The 13,157-nt window shown below is 35.0% G+C and overlaps 1 protein-coding gene across 1 annotated transcript; it reads right to left on the bottom strand.

Moving 5' to 3' along the window:
• Positions 1-3,704: 3,704 nt before the first annotated feature.
• LOC131662331 (uncharacterized) lies at positions 3,705-5,806 on the bottom strand. The gene is made up of 5 exons (XM_058932098.1): positions 5,445-5,806; positions 5,037-5,222; positions 4,784-4,926; positions 3,945-4,098; positions 3,705-3,903 (listed from the first exon to the last, which is right to left on the bottom strand). The coding sequence occupies exons 1-5, from the start codon at positions 5,804-5,806 to the stop codon at positions 3,705-3,707; spliced, it is 1,044 nt and encodes a 347-aa protein (XP_058788081.1).
• Positions 5,807-13,157: the final 7,351 nt, after the last annotated feature.

Here is a 13,157-nt window from a genome sequence, read left to right as displayed (position 1 = left end):
AGTTGCTCTACTGATTCGGGTTCCTACTCATCATCGATAACTATATGTTCAATTCCCTAACGGATTCTAAATCCCATTCTATTACAACACCAATCAAACAAGCGCGAAAGATATTATTTCAATTATATTCCTGTTTGCCGAATTAAGCATTCGGTTAGAGATCGATTACACGAATTAACAATTAAGCAAAGTTAAAAAGCGATTATAAATTAAGGAACACAATAGATCGAATTTAACAATCTCTATCCTATAACAACAATCGAATTAAGCAAACGATTGTATACGAATTAAGCAAACGATTTATAGGAAGAACTTGAAAGGAAATCGAAATTCAACTGAACATTATAATAATCTCAAAGGTTGAAACCTGAATACAGTAGATTAGCTCCGAGGAATTAGTTCTCCATTACGGTTCTTTCCACCGTAAAATAAAAATAAAAATCGTGAATGGTGTCAAGTGACCGAATGAAAAGTACGGCCAGACCTAGGTACTAGAGAGAACCAAACGGTTTACAGCCCAATTGGGTCAAATACATAACCCAGACCCAATACAAATGACCCAAAACAAAAATAACTAATGCTGCGACTTAAACGACATTCTGGGAAAAATTCACTCCGAATATGACTCTGACTCCAACACGAAAGTTGTATATCTTTCTCTTAGCTTTCCGGCGATTATTAGAACGCGTCAATCGGATTCCCGGAACTCCAGTTATGGTCGTTTTAGTGCAGACTGCTATTGCTGAAAATTAAATACGAAAATCAAATAACAAAAAAATTAAACTCAAATATAAAAACATAATAAAATAGAAAAATAAACAAAGTAAACTATGGAAATGCATAAGTAAAAACATAGAAGAATGTGCATCAAAATGCACTGATCAAATTCCCCCACACTTGAACTTTTGCACTCCGAGCAAAATAAAATCAAAACAAAGAAAGCACAAACACATCAACAGTTACTCATTCCAGGCTAAAAGTCTTCTTCGGTTAAGTTTGCATCAATAGGTACTAATCTTGCACACTAAGGATATCGTAGGAACACTAATCCTCAATTGTGCAGACATAAGCCTCCTAAATACACAAACCAATTCAAATCATATTATTATACCATAGCCTAACTTACTCATCCTTTTTGCTCTTTTTCATTCAGGCGCAATCACATTAAGCCCGTTATCTCCACACATTTATAGCAAGACGACCGGTTAGTGACTCTGATCCTTTTCTACACAGGGTTCTGATACTTACGTGGCATAACTCTTTGCTTACTCAGTTTTAGTTGCGGGGGATCGGACTGTGATCCGCCTTACCAAGTTCAGCACCAGAAACCGCTGAACCAACTAACAAAGAGTCTTATTTTCAACTTTTTCTTTTGAAGGTTCCACAACCGTTGGGTTTAGTGACCGGGTGAGGATCACCAAACTTAGAAGGTGCATTCCCTTTTTTTTCTTTCTTTTTTCAGAACACTCACTTATATTCATCGGCTTTCCTGCGTAAAGTGTGTGAGAGATGGTGCCGACTGCTGAAATAAACTACTCAAGAGCTGTCAGAGAATAAGAATTTAAGGCTAAAACATAATAAAAAATTCAAATCAATTTCCATATGCAGGACTCTTACGGTGTTAAAACGATACCGATCTTGTGAATTTTCCCAAGTCTCCGCAAACTCGACTCAAATCATTCTATAGCCTAAAACTTTCAAGAAGATGCATTGCCTCCACATGCAGGAGACTTACGGTGTTAAAACGATACCGATCTTTTGAATTTAGAATAATTAATTACAAGATAACTGTCTGAATTGAATTACGTGATTGTGCACCCACACACCTTTTATGGTAACCCCTTCTATTGCCTGTTGCCTTGTTGCCTTTTCAGTGCAGAATAGTCAAGTCCCTCGAATACGAAGACGCCTCAGTAAATTTTGCCCTCAGTTCATTCTCATCACAAAAAGATCATAAGTCCTTACGATGCTGCCTTCGATTATATGATCTTGTCCCTCGAGGTTGCCTACAAGATGATATGATAGTCCCTTTCGATTGCTGAGGTGTCCTATTGGTTGCCTAATATTGACTATTCTCATCCTTCCCTTAGACTACCTGCCCTCTTCATGGCAGGGACAGTCGTATGGCGAACGATAACTACGACGACCCTTCAACCTCCAAATAAAAGGACTTCCTACCCTCCTATGGTATGGATAGCCCTGAAAGGCTAAAAGAACTCTTTTACAATGTTAAGGTAATTACCTCCTAATTGCTTGCTCTGGTTTAAATCCTTTTCTACTCCTTTCTCAAAAAACCTTCAAAAAGGGTTACACTTATTTACAAGCTAAAGTCTTATTTCATTTCTAAACCTTTGAAAACTAAAGAGCAAAGCAATTAAGAGCCCATGGAAAACCATGGATACAAAGGGTGCCTTACACCTCCCCTTTGTATAAATTACCCCCCAAACTCAAAATTTCTTTTAAAAAGGTTTTTTCCTGTTCTTTTAGTCTTTCTTTAAATTGGATAAAATAAAAGTCGGTGGCGACTCTTGCTATTTGCAACATTTCTAAAAGTCAGTTCTCCCACCGTATTACAGAAAGTCAAACAAGAATATACAAACTCAGTAATTTCCTTCTTCATTCCAGGCCACCGAAACAACTTTTTCAAATCATGATACATCTTGGTAACACCAAGATGAATACTCAATCCACTACGGTGTTCTTCTTCAAGAATACTCTTCCTAAGCTCAGCAACATCATGAACACAAACACGATCACCAAACCTCATAATACCATTCTCGCCAATTCGAAAATCACCTCCTTTGCCTTGGTATATCAAAGTCAATCGATCAACTAAACCAATGTCAGATTTCTGACCCGCTCTAATCTCATCAATAATACTACTTGTCAGTTTCAGCATACCTAATTTAACACTATTAGGAGTGCCTTCACATACCAAACTCATGTCTCTGAATTGTTCAATTAAATCCAATTCCCGCACCATCAACATAGACATATGTAGGGACTTCCTACTCAAAGCATCAGCAACAATGTTCGCCTTACCCGATTGGTAATTCAACCAAAAGTCATAATCTTTAAGGAACTCTAACCACCTCCTTTGCCTCATATTAAGCTCTTTCTGGTCAAAGAGATACTTCAAACTCTCGTGATCACTAAATACCTCAAATCTCGAACCATACAGATAATGTCTCCATAATTTCAACACAAAGACCACAACTGCCAACTTTAAATCATGAGTCGGATGATTCCTTTCATGAACTTTAAGTTTTCTCGAAACATAAGCCATTGCCTGTTGATTTTGCATCAATACACCACCTAATCCCATCAGTGAAGCATCACAATATACTACAAAAGATTCCGCCGGATTCGGCAAAATCAGGATAGGAGCACTAGTTAACCTTCTCTTTAACTCTTGGAATCCCTCTTCACACTTTGAATCCCAAATGAATGCTTGACCCTTTCTATTTAACTTAGTTAACGACAATGACAACTTCGAAAATCCCTCTATGAACTTTCTGTAGTAACTGCAAGACCAAGAAAACTACGAATCTTGGAAACAGACTTTGGAGCTTCCCACTAAGATACTGCTTCTACCTTCGTAGGATCAATAGCAATACCATTCTTGGAAACTAAATGACCAAGAAAACTTACCTCATATAACCATAATTCACACTTCGATAACTTAGCATAAAGTTTCTTCTCTTTCAACAACTCCAACTCAACTCTGAGATGTTCCGTATGCTCTCCTCATTCTTGGAGTAGACCAGAATGTCATCAATAAACACTACCACGAACTTATCAAGATAAGTATGAAAGACCTTATTCATATACTCCATGAAAACACCGGGTGCATTAGTCACTGCAAAAGGCATTGCTGTATACTCGTAATGACCATACCTTGTCCTGAATGCAATTTTCTGAATATCGTATGCTTTTCTAAATACCTTGTCCTCAGATCAATATTACTGAATACACATGCTCCAACCAGTTGACCCGTCAAAGCATCAATCCTCGGCAATGGATACTGGTTCTTGATAGTAACTTTGTCCAACTGTCTATAATCCATGCACAATCTCATAGAACCCTCTTTCTTTTTCACTAACAACACAGGAGAACCCCATGAAGAAACACTTGGACGAATAAATTCCTTCTCAAGCAACTCTTCTAATTGACTCTTCAATTCATCCAACTCAGATGCCGATATACGATACGGTGCCATTGACACAGGGCTAGTTACAAGAATCAAATCAATAGCAAACTCCACTTCTCTCTAAGGTGGAAACTCTCTCACATCTTCTGGAAAAAATTTTGGAAATTCGCATACCACTGGTAACTCACGACTTACTACCTTTCCTTTTTACTTCCATTGACGCAAACAACATAAACACAACAGCAGCATCCTCAATAACTTCACTTACCTGTCTAGCAGTCATGGCCAAGTCCTCAACGCTAATAGTTTTAGGGAAAATAACGGTCTTTGTAAAACAATTGATATGAACCCGATTGAATTCCAACCAGTTCATTCCTAGGATAATGTCAAGTTGTTCTAGCAGAAGGCACACTAAGTCCATTCCGAACTCCCTACCAAAAATATTAATCGGATAATTCAAACAAGCAAATGAAGTAGTCACTGAACCCGATGCAGGAGTGTCAATAACCATACTTCCATTTATATCAGATATTTCCAAATTCAATCTTTTATTACAATCCAAAGAAATGAACGAATGAGTCGCTCCAGTATCAATAATCGCAATTAAAGGTGTGCCATGGATAAAACACGTACCTTTAATCAACCGATTCTCAAGAGTAGTCTCTGATCCAGACAAAGAAAAAACCTTCCCACCAGATTGGTTCTTCTTTGGTTTAGTACACTGTGGACCAATATAACCTTCTTCACCGTAGTTGTAGCAAGTCACAGTCTTCATTCTGCAATCGGCAGCAATATGACTCGCTTTACCACATTTGAAGCACTTCTTGTCTTCACTCTTGCACTCATGAATGCGATGTCCAGACTCACCACACCTATAGCACCTAACAGGAGCATTAAAGTCTCCCCTATAGGCCTTTTCCAACCAACAGCTTTAGGATTGCCTCTGCCATACGGTTTACCTCGATCCATATGCTTCTTTACTCTCTTGTCAACCAACTCGTGAGAGTGTGATGACTTTGACTTGTTGATATCTTCCTCGAAAATCCTACTACAATCTACCAAATCTGCAAACCTGCGAATCCTCAGATACCTGATACCCTACTTAATCTCATCACAAAGGCCATTCTCAAATTTGATGCACTTAGAAAATTCACTAGCTTCATCATTGTTGTAATGAATATAATACTTAGTCAGCTCAACAAACTTGGAAGCATACTCACTGACAGACATGTTACCCTATTTTAGCGCCAGGAACTCAATATCTTTTCTTCCCCTAACATCTTTAGGAAAATACTTCCTCAGAAACTCCCTCCTAAAGACAGCCCAAGTAATTGCTCCGCCATCAGCTTCCAATTCAGTCTTGGTAGCAACCCACCAGTCATCAGCCTCTTCAGCTAACATGTGAGTACCACATCTCACTTTCAAATTTTTAGCACAATCTATCACCCGGAAGATTCTTTCAATCTCTTTCAGCCACTTTTGAGCACCTTCAAGATCGTATGTGCCTTTGAACAATGGAGGGTTGTTCCTTTGAAAATCTCCCAGTTTCCTATTATCATCAATTCCTGCTCCATTGAGATTTTCTCCCAGCACACCAGCAAGCATCCCTAAAGCCTCATCAAGTGCTTCATCGTTTCTTCCACCTCTTCCAGCCATTGTTCTGCTAATTTACAAAACAATCTTCATTAGAGAAAAAGTATCGACAGTGTTAACTCACACTAGTTGTATACAAAGGAATAATCAACAATAAGACACTGGCCACAACGACTAACTATGCTCTGATACCACTATTGTAACACCCTTCTAAACCCCCGTGGAATACAAAATAATTTCAGAGTAAAACATGTAAAATGGATGCTACAATTCCTTAATAAAAATTTAAAACTATTTGTCATGCTTTTCCGAGGAACATAAATCAACATTATTCAACAAACATGTTTAACACAGCAGAATAGAATTTCATAATTTGAATAATGTAAAACATCAGTTATCAGCACCAAAATCACCGGCTCATAATCCAACCAAAAGTATCCAAATAAATAAAATAAGAGTTTATTAGATAACTCTAAAACAAAAACGTTCCCCAGTGTTACAAGACCAGAGCATGACACCCGACACGACGGAAACTAAAACAGGTTAGCTTTACGAGCTATCCTCACCAAGCATAACGTTGTTACTCCTTAATCTGAAAATGATCAACAGTAAGGGGGAGACATATTCACAGATAACATATATTATGAGTTCATAAACAACGAAACATCATAAATAATTGTTCACCCTATTGCAACATATTCTAGATTTTAGAAAATTCAACCAACCATTCACAAATTACAAATAACACAAGTCGCGTCACCACATTATAACACTAGAATTCATCCACTCATGTTATAATAATCATACATAATAATGCAATGAGACATTATACATGTGGTACCAAATCAAGGGATTAACCCATCTCACCGATCCAAACACCACAGGGATACGGCCACCGCCAACTCATTAATTCCACACAATGGGAATTAACTACCACTGATCCAAATACCACCGGGATACAGCCACAATATGATTATGAATGCACGCATCGCAACTAGCATACTAATCATCAAAACCAATTACGATGAACAATATCATCACCCCATAACTCATCGAAAATAACACAAAATATGAAAAATTCATGCTTCAACACCATTTAAACATTCACGTCATACATAATTCCTCCAAATACAACAAAAACATAGCAATCATGTTGCCACAACTTCACCATATTGTCACATTTATCAATTTATGCACACTATCATACCCTAATTTTGACTCCCCCTAAGATGTCACATCATCTGGTATTTCACAATCTCCCAGTCAGATCAATACGGATACCCAGAGCAATCACCTATTCACTAGGTATTCTATTAGGGTTTCCAATCTATGAGATTCAGGAAAAGGATCAATCAATGGCCAACATGATCCTCAAACACAATCATAGGGCCCAAGATGTTTCATCCATCCACCCATGATCTCCAATCTCCAAGCATCAGGCCTCAGATCTACCCAGGTCACCAAACTAGGGTTTTGAGCCTATCAAGGACTAAAATCAGAGATCACCTTTGGGAATACTTGCAGAGCTTCAAGACATGATCTCAAAGACCCCATCATCTTCAAATAATCCTTATATCAATATCCAATGGAATTTGTACTTCAATTCAAGATCCACAGTTATCAATTTCATCTAGTCCACAATTAGGGTTTTTGACCTAATTCTTCTAGACAGTTGACTTTTAAATCAGGACATGGCTCCACAACTTAAACCATGATTCAAAAACCTCTAATACTTCAATATAATCCATTCACTTCATTCATTTGAAGAGGAGGGCTTGATTCATCACAGAAATCCAAGATTGCACTTCATATGGAAAAAGTCAACTGTATAGGAATACCTTTTACTTTTTGGATTTTTGGTCAACCATGGAATTTTGAAGATCAAAATCATCAATATATGATTAGTGAAGTCATTTGACCAAGAAAAATCAAGGAAATCAATTAAGGATCAAAAAGTCAAAGTTTGACTTTTCATACTTAGAAATTTTCTAAGTGTTTTTCAAGGATTTTCTTCAAACTTTGAAAGGGAATATCTCAAAATTTCAAGTACAAACTGAAGAAAATTTCCAACATCAAAGTTGTAGATTTTGGCACAATGAACAACTTTGTCATAGCTCTTGATTTTGCAAAAGATCAACCATTAAAGAGATATGGAGCTTCAAAGTTGCTGCAAAATAAAAAATGGTGAAAATCACTAGTTTTCTTCAATCTTCAGGGCCAATTTTCACAAACTTCCCAAATGATTTTGAGAAAACACAAAACATATGGATTGAAGTATATATCAAGGGAATTCCAAATTGTGCTCAACCATCTCCAATTTCATTTTGAGCAAAAAGTTATGCATGTTCAAAGTTGGGCATTTGAAGTTATTTTAAGCCATGACCAAATTTTTACCTATGACTAATTTTGTGCAAATGCCTCTACCAATTGATGCTACATGACACATAATACATCAGTAAAGATTCCATGTATTCATTTTCATCATTGCATAAGGATTGAAGAATATTCCCAAAAACAAGAACATGTGATTATGTAATGATTACTTTTGGTAAATTTATGACCAAGTGGTGAATAACCAAAGGAATCTCTTCCAAACCAATTGGAGCTCATTTCTGCATCAGAATTATCCCCTAAGATCAAGCAAAACCGAGGGCTAGGGTGTGGTATCAAAAAATCCATCATGGCATTTGGATATTTCACATTTCTTCATGCCTAAGCTACTCCAAGAGTGACCTTGCTAAGTTTACTTCAATCCCAGAGTACTCAGATCATTTTGCCTATAAATAGAAGTGCTCTCCTCAGTATTAGACACACAAAAGCAACTACAATTCTTGATTTCTCTTTCTTTCCCTCTTGCTTATTGTTTTCTTAGGTTCTTTGGCAAGAAGAATCGAATTCTTCAAACCAAAGCTCTTCCTTTGAAAGTAAGCCTTCTAAAATCTCAAGGAGGTTCATTAGAAGTGATCCAAGCACTTGGAACACTTCTGAAAGTGGAGGATCACCATATCCACTTTCAACTTGGAGCTTAAGCAAGTGAGGTCGTGCAGAGCAATTCAGAAGGTGTCTATCAAGTTTAAACATATCAACATGTTCATTGGGGTGTAGTGAAGCTATCCAGATGCCTGCAACACTTATGTAAGTGCATAATCAACATCCCTCATTCTCACTTGGAGCTCATATATGAGAGGTCGAGCTGAACAATTCAGAAGGAATCAAAGAGAAATAAAGGTCCATATAGCATCCCTGAGGTACAAGGAAGCTTTTGCAATCACTCAGAGCCATCGACCTTCAATTTCCGAGGTAAATTTTCAAACTCTACCTCTATGATTCGTGTACTCTTTTCAATAAAACTCGATACCAGTCTGTTCAGCATCATCATAGGATAAAAAACCCTCTATCATCATTCATTTATTCATCAGCATCATCATTTAATTTTATTTTCAAATTCTAGGGTTCTTCACGTTTTCTTAGAAATTCAGTAGCTATAGTTAATTTTAATCCATATTAGTTACATGTCTGGAATCGTGAGGGAATTTAGAACAAGTTTCATGTTTACATCTTGGCCATTGGTTGAGAAATGAGAGAATTGGAAATTCAAATTTTCCAAAAGCTTGAGGTTGAAGACGATGATGGTGGTGGCACCATTTTTTAAACTTCAGAGGTGAGTTTATTTTATTTTGAGTACTGTGCGTGTTATGACTTGAATGCATCGTAAGCTCACTTGGTCACCAGCGTGCTCTTAGTCCTCTCATGCCCAAGGTCTAGGGTTCGATCCCCCCCTCAGACCTTTTGTTTGCAATATTTTCCAAAATCCATTTTAAGCTCATGTTTTCAAATATTATCAAATGGATATACTCTTTTATCACACTAGGGATGTAGCCCAATTGGCTTGATTTGTGCCGGCTCCCACTTAGGGAGTGGGTTCAAACCTTGTTACTGTCATACCCCAAATTTGACCACTTTTACCACTAACAATTTTAATGATTATTTAGAAAGGGTATTATCAATAAGGGGTGTTCATTAAATCAATGGGCTTAGCATTGTAAAAAAAATATTATTAGGGCCCATGTTAAAACTCTTATACTCTAACTATTATTAATGATAATACCCTTTTCAAGTATTGTTTTTAGAAAGGGTATTATCAATAAGGGGTGTTCATTAAATCAATGGGCTTAGCATTGTAAAAAAAATATTATTAGGGCCCATGTTAAAACTCTTATACTCTAACTATTATTAATGATTATTTAATTATCTTATTATTTATTATTTAAAATGATTATCCTCTTATATCGTTTAATAATATTATTGGTCAAAAGGGTTTGTTTTATTAATGTTATATTAGTATCTTCTTAATCGCTAATTATACTATTATTATTTCAAAATCACTTTTGTTATTTGTCATTATTATTAATTATACTACTATGAGTATTATTTAAAATATTATTGTTAGCTGGTCATTACTACTGATGATATCATCAGTTAATTATTATATTAGTAATTACTATTATCACTATAAATTGATATATACTTTTATTATTACTATTATTATAGGTTATATATGTTTTTTTTGGAACGCTAGATTTTATATTTTTATGTTTTTTTTGTTAGTTTTAATGTTGTATTTTAGTAGCTTTTAGAATGTCAATTTTCCTTTTAGAAAAAATAATAATTGTTATTAATAGTCTTACTAAGTATTTATTTAAGAAAAATAAAAGAAAATTAGATAAGACATTATTTTTAGTTATAATAGGTAAGTTTTAATTACTATTACTATTATTATGATAAAAAGGAAAAGAGAAAACAATACGATTCATGTTCATCGTCTTCATCAATAGAAACAATCATCACACCCCAAAACCGTGTGCAGTAAAATTGGAAAGTTCTGAAGCAATTGAAGACTGAATCTTCAAATCAGTATCCAAATCAAATCAAATAAATGGAAAAAAATCAACCATAGTTGATCAAATCCCAAATAGAATCAAACTCATAAACACAAATCAAAACGCGATCAATTAATTTCCTAAATCCGAAAACTCCATATATCAAATCGAATCCGAAATCAATTTATTCATAAACAACAATCAAACCTATTTCCTAATTGATTCAACTCCTAAAAACTATATAAACGTTATTAACCGGTTAAATTATTTTGGATTCGGTTATAATCCGGTTATTATCCAAATCCAAATATTTTAATTCTCAAAATATTAATTTTTTTTTTGAAAAAAAATATTTTCGGAAAAAATAATTTTTAAAACTGGATTTTAAAAAAAAACCGGTTATATAATTATAACCAAATTTATAACCGGTTTTATAACCAGTTTTAATTAAAATGTGGTTATAGTTATAAATCCAAACCATTTAAATGGTTTTAAAATGGTTATGGTTTGGTTTTTGAAAATAACCAACCATGCACACCCCTAGTTTTCACAACTGAAATCCTATCCCTTTAGACTTCGACTTGAACCTGCAAACATAAGGCGAAGAGGGGAAAAACCGAAACGAAACACTATACAATATCTTTTTCACAGAAGAAAGAGAAAGCTACTCAAAGCACCGCAGTAACCTCGATCGATTCCGACGAGCACCCACAAAACCGAAAAACACAACCGTGCACCGCATCGCAACCACTCTCCCCCATACAAAACAGTCTCGCGCCGCCCCTCCGACGTAGTCGAATTCGCGGCCGGCCACCAGAGCCGCCCACATGTTCGCGCTAATCGCTCCGCCTTAAAGCTACTGGCCGCCGCAAGCTTCATCAATCACCGCTGATTTCACTTATTCTTGGTATTCCTTAATTTCCTCTTCACTATTAGATGTTTCTTTTCATAGATTTGTTTTCAATATTTCATACTGTTATGATCTAACTATGTTTAGAATGGATTTGCGTGTGTCTTTACTTCTGGGTTATGATTTTGGAACAAGAAGAAAAGTTTTTTTTTTGTTTATTGTCGAAGTCTAAAGAAAATGGGTGGGGTTCGTTGAAGAGAGAGACAAGAGCTCTTTTATGTTGTTTTCTCCCTCTTACTTGTTATTATTATTATTTGTAAAATTAAAAAGTAAATATTTTAGAATGATATTGAATTAGTCAAACAATAATTAGGTGGATTTATTATACTAATAGGTTTTGAAAACATAAATGAAATTTTCTTTTTATATAAAAAATATATAAATAACGTGAGAAATGGGGATCGATCCCCACATTTTTTCTTCTCTGTCATTTTCATCTCATTTTACTCCCTCCGTCCCATATTATAAGAGAAATTCACTTTTTAGATTCATTGAATAATTAATGTATCTGGTCTGCATATAGACCAGATACATTAATTATTCAATGAATCAAAAAAGAGAATTTCTCTTATAATTTGGGACAGAGGGAGTACCTTTTTTTGTTTTATTAATTAAATGTGTTTTTAATTAGGGTTAGACACATATTTAAACTACTACATTTTACTACATTAGTTTTTTTTTTTTTAAATCACACTAAGCATTCCCTATTAACACACCATATTTACTAATTCTTAATTAGAATACACCCCTGTAATTTAAATAAATAAATAATCAATTTAATACAGTTAATAGATTTACTTGTTTAAATTATTTTATATAGTCACTAATTCTTATTTTTATTTTGTTCATCTTACACAAAAACTATCCTGTGAATAAATAATATTTATAATAAAAATATAAATAAATAATATTTATAGTAATTGGATAAATCTTTTATTTAATATGATTATTAACTTTTCTTCTAACCTTTTTAATTTTTTTCTAAAATGCTTTTATTATCGTCATTCAAGTTTTTTATAAACCAATTAATATCAAAATAGCTAACCAATCAAACTTAATTTCTTTCAACCAACATAATTCAAATTCAATATTTATTTAAAAAAAGGATTGTGGATATGTTTTCTAAATTAACTATGAACTACGTCTACAACTACACCATTTCAAACTCAGACAAAATTCAAAGGAGATTTCTAAAATACTCCACGATCCTATAAAAAATACAAACAAACAAAAAAAATATCCGAACTACGGTACTCTGACTTCCTCATTGCACTAGAGGATACATAGGCATAGGGTTTTTGTGAATACAAGATCACACTCACAAAGGTGTTTTTGATCCATGGCAAACTCCACAAGCAAACAAGCAACAAGGAACAAGCAGAAGAACTCAAAGAAAAGCAAGCATTGGTCACTCAAGACAGAGCAGGTCGACCCACTATACATATAGGTCGACTCAATAGAAGTAAAACAAGAAGAACTCAGAAAAACAGCAGTCAGGTCGACCTACTCCCAACCCAGGTCGACCTAAAGTGGAGAAATTTACACATCCCTCTGATAGGTCGACCTACACAACAACTAGGTCGACCTAAACTGAAGAAAAGCTCCCAAAACGTATCTGAAGAGG

This window comes from Vicia villosa, linkage group LG1, assembly GCF_029867415.1.
Source record: "Vicia villosa cultivar HV-30 ecotype Madison, WI linkage group LG1, Vvil1.0, whole genome shotgun sequence".
NCBI lineage: Eukaryota > Viridiplantae > Streptophyta > Magnoliopsida > Fabales > Fabaceae > Vicia > Vicia villosa.
This window is presented reverse-complemented; position numbering and strand designations above follow the sequence as displayed.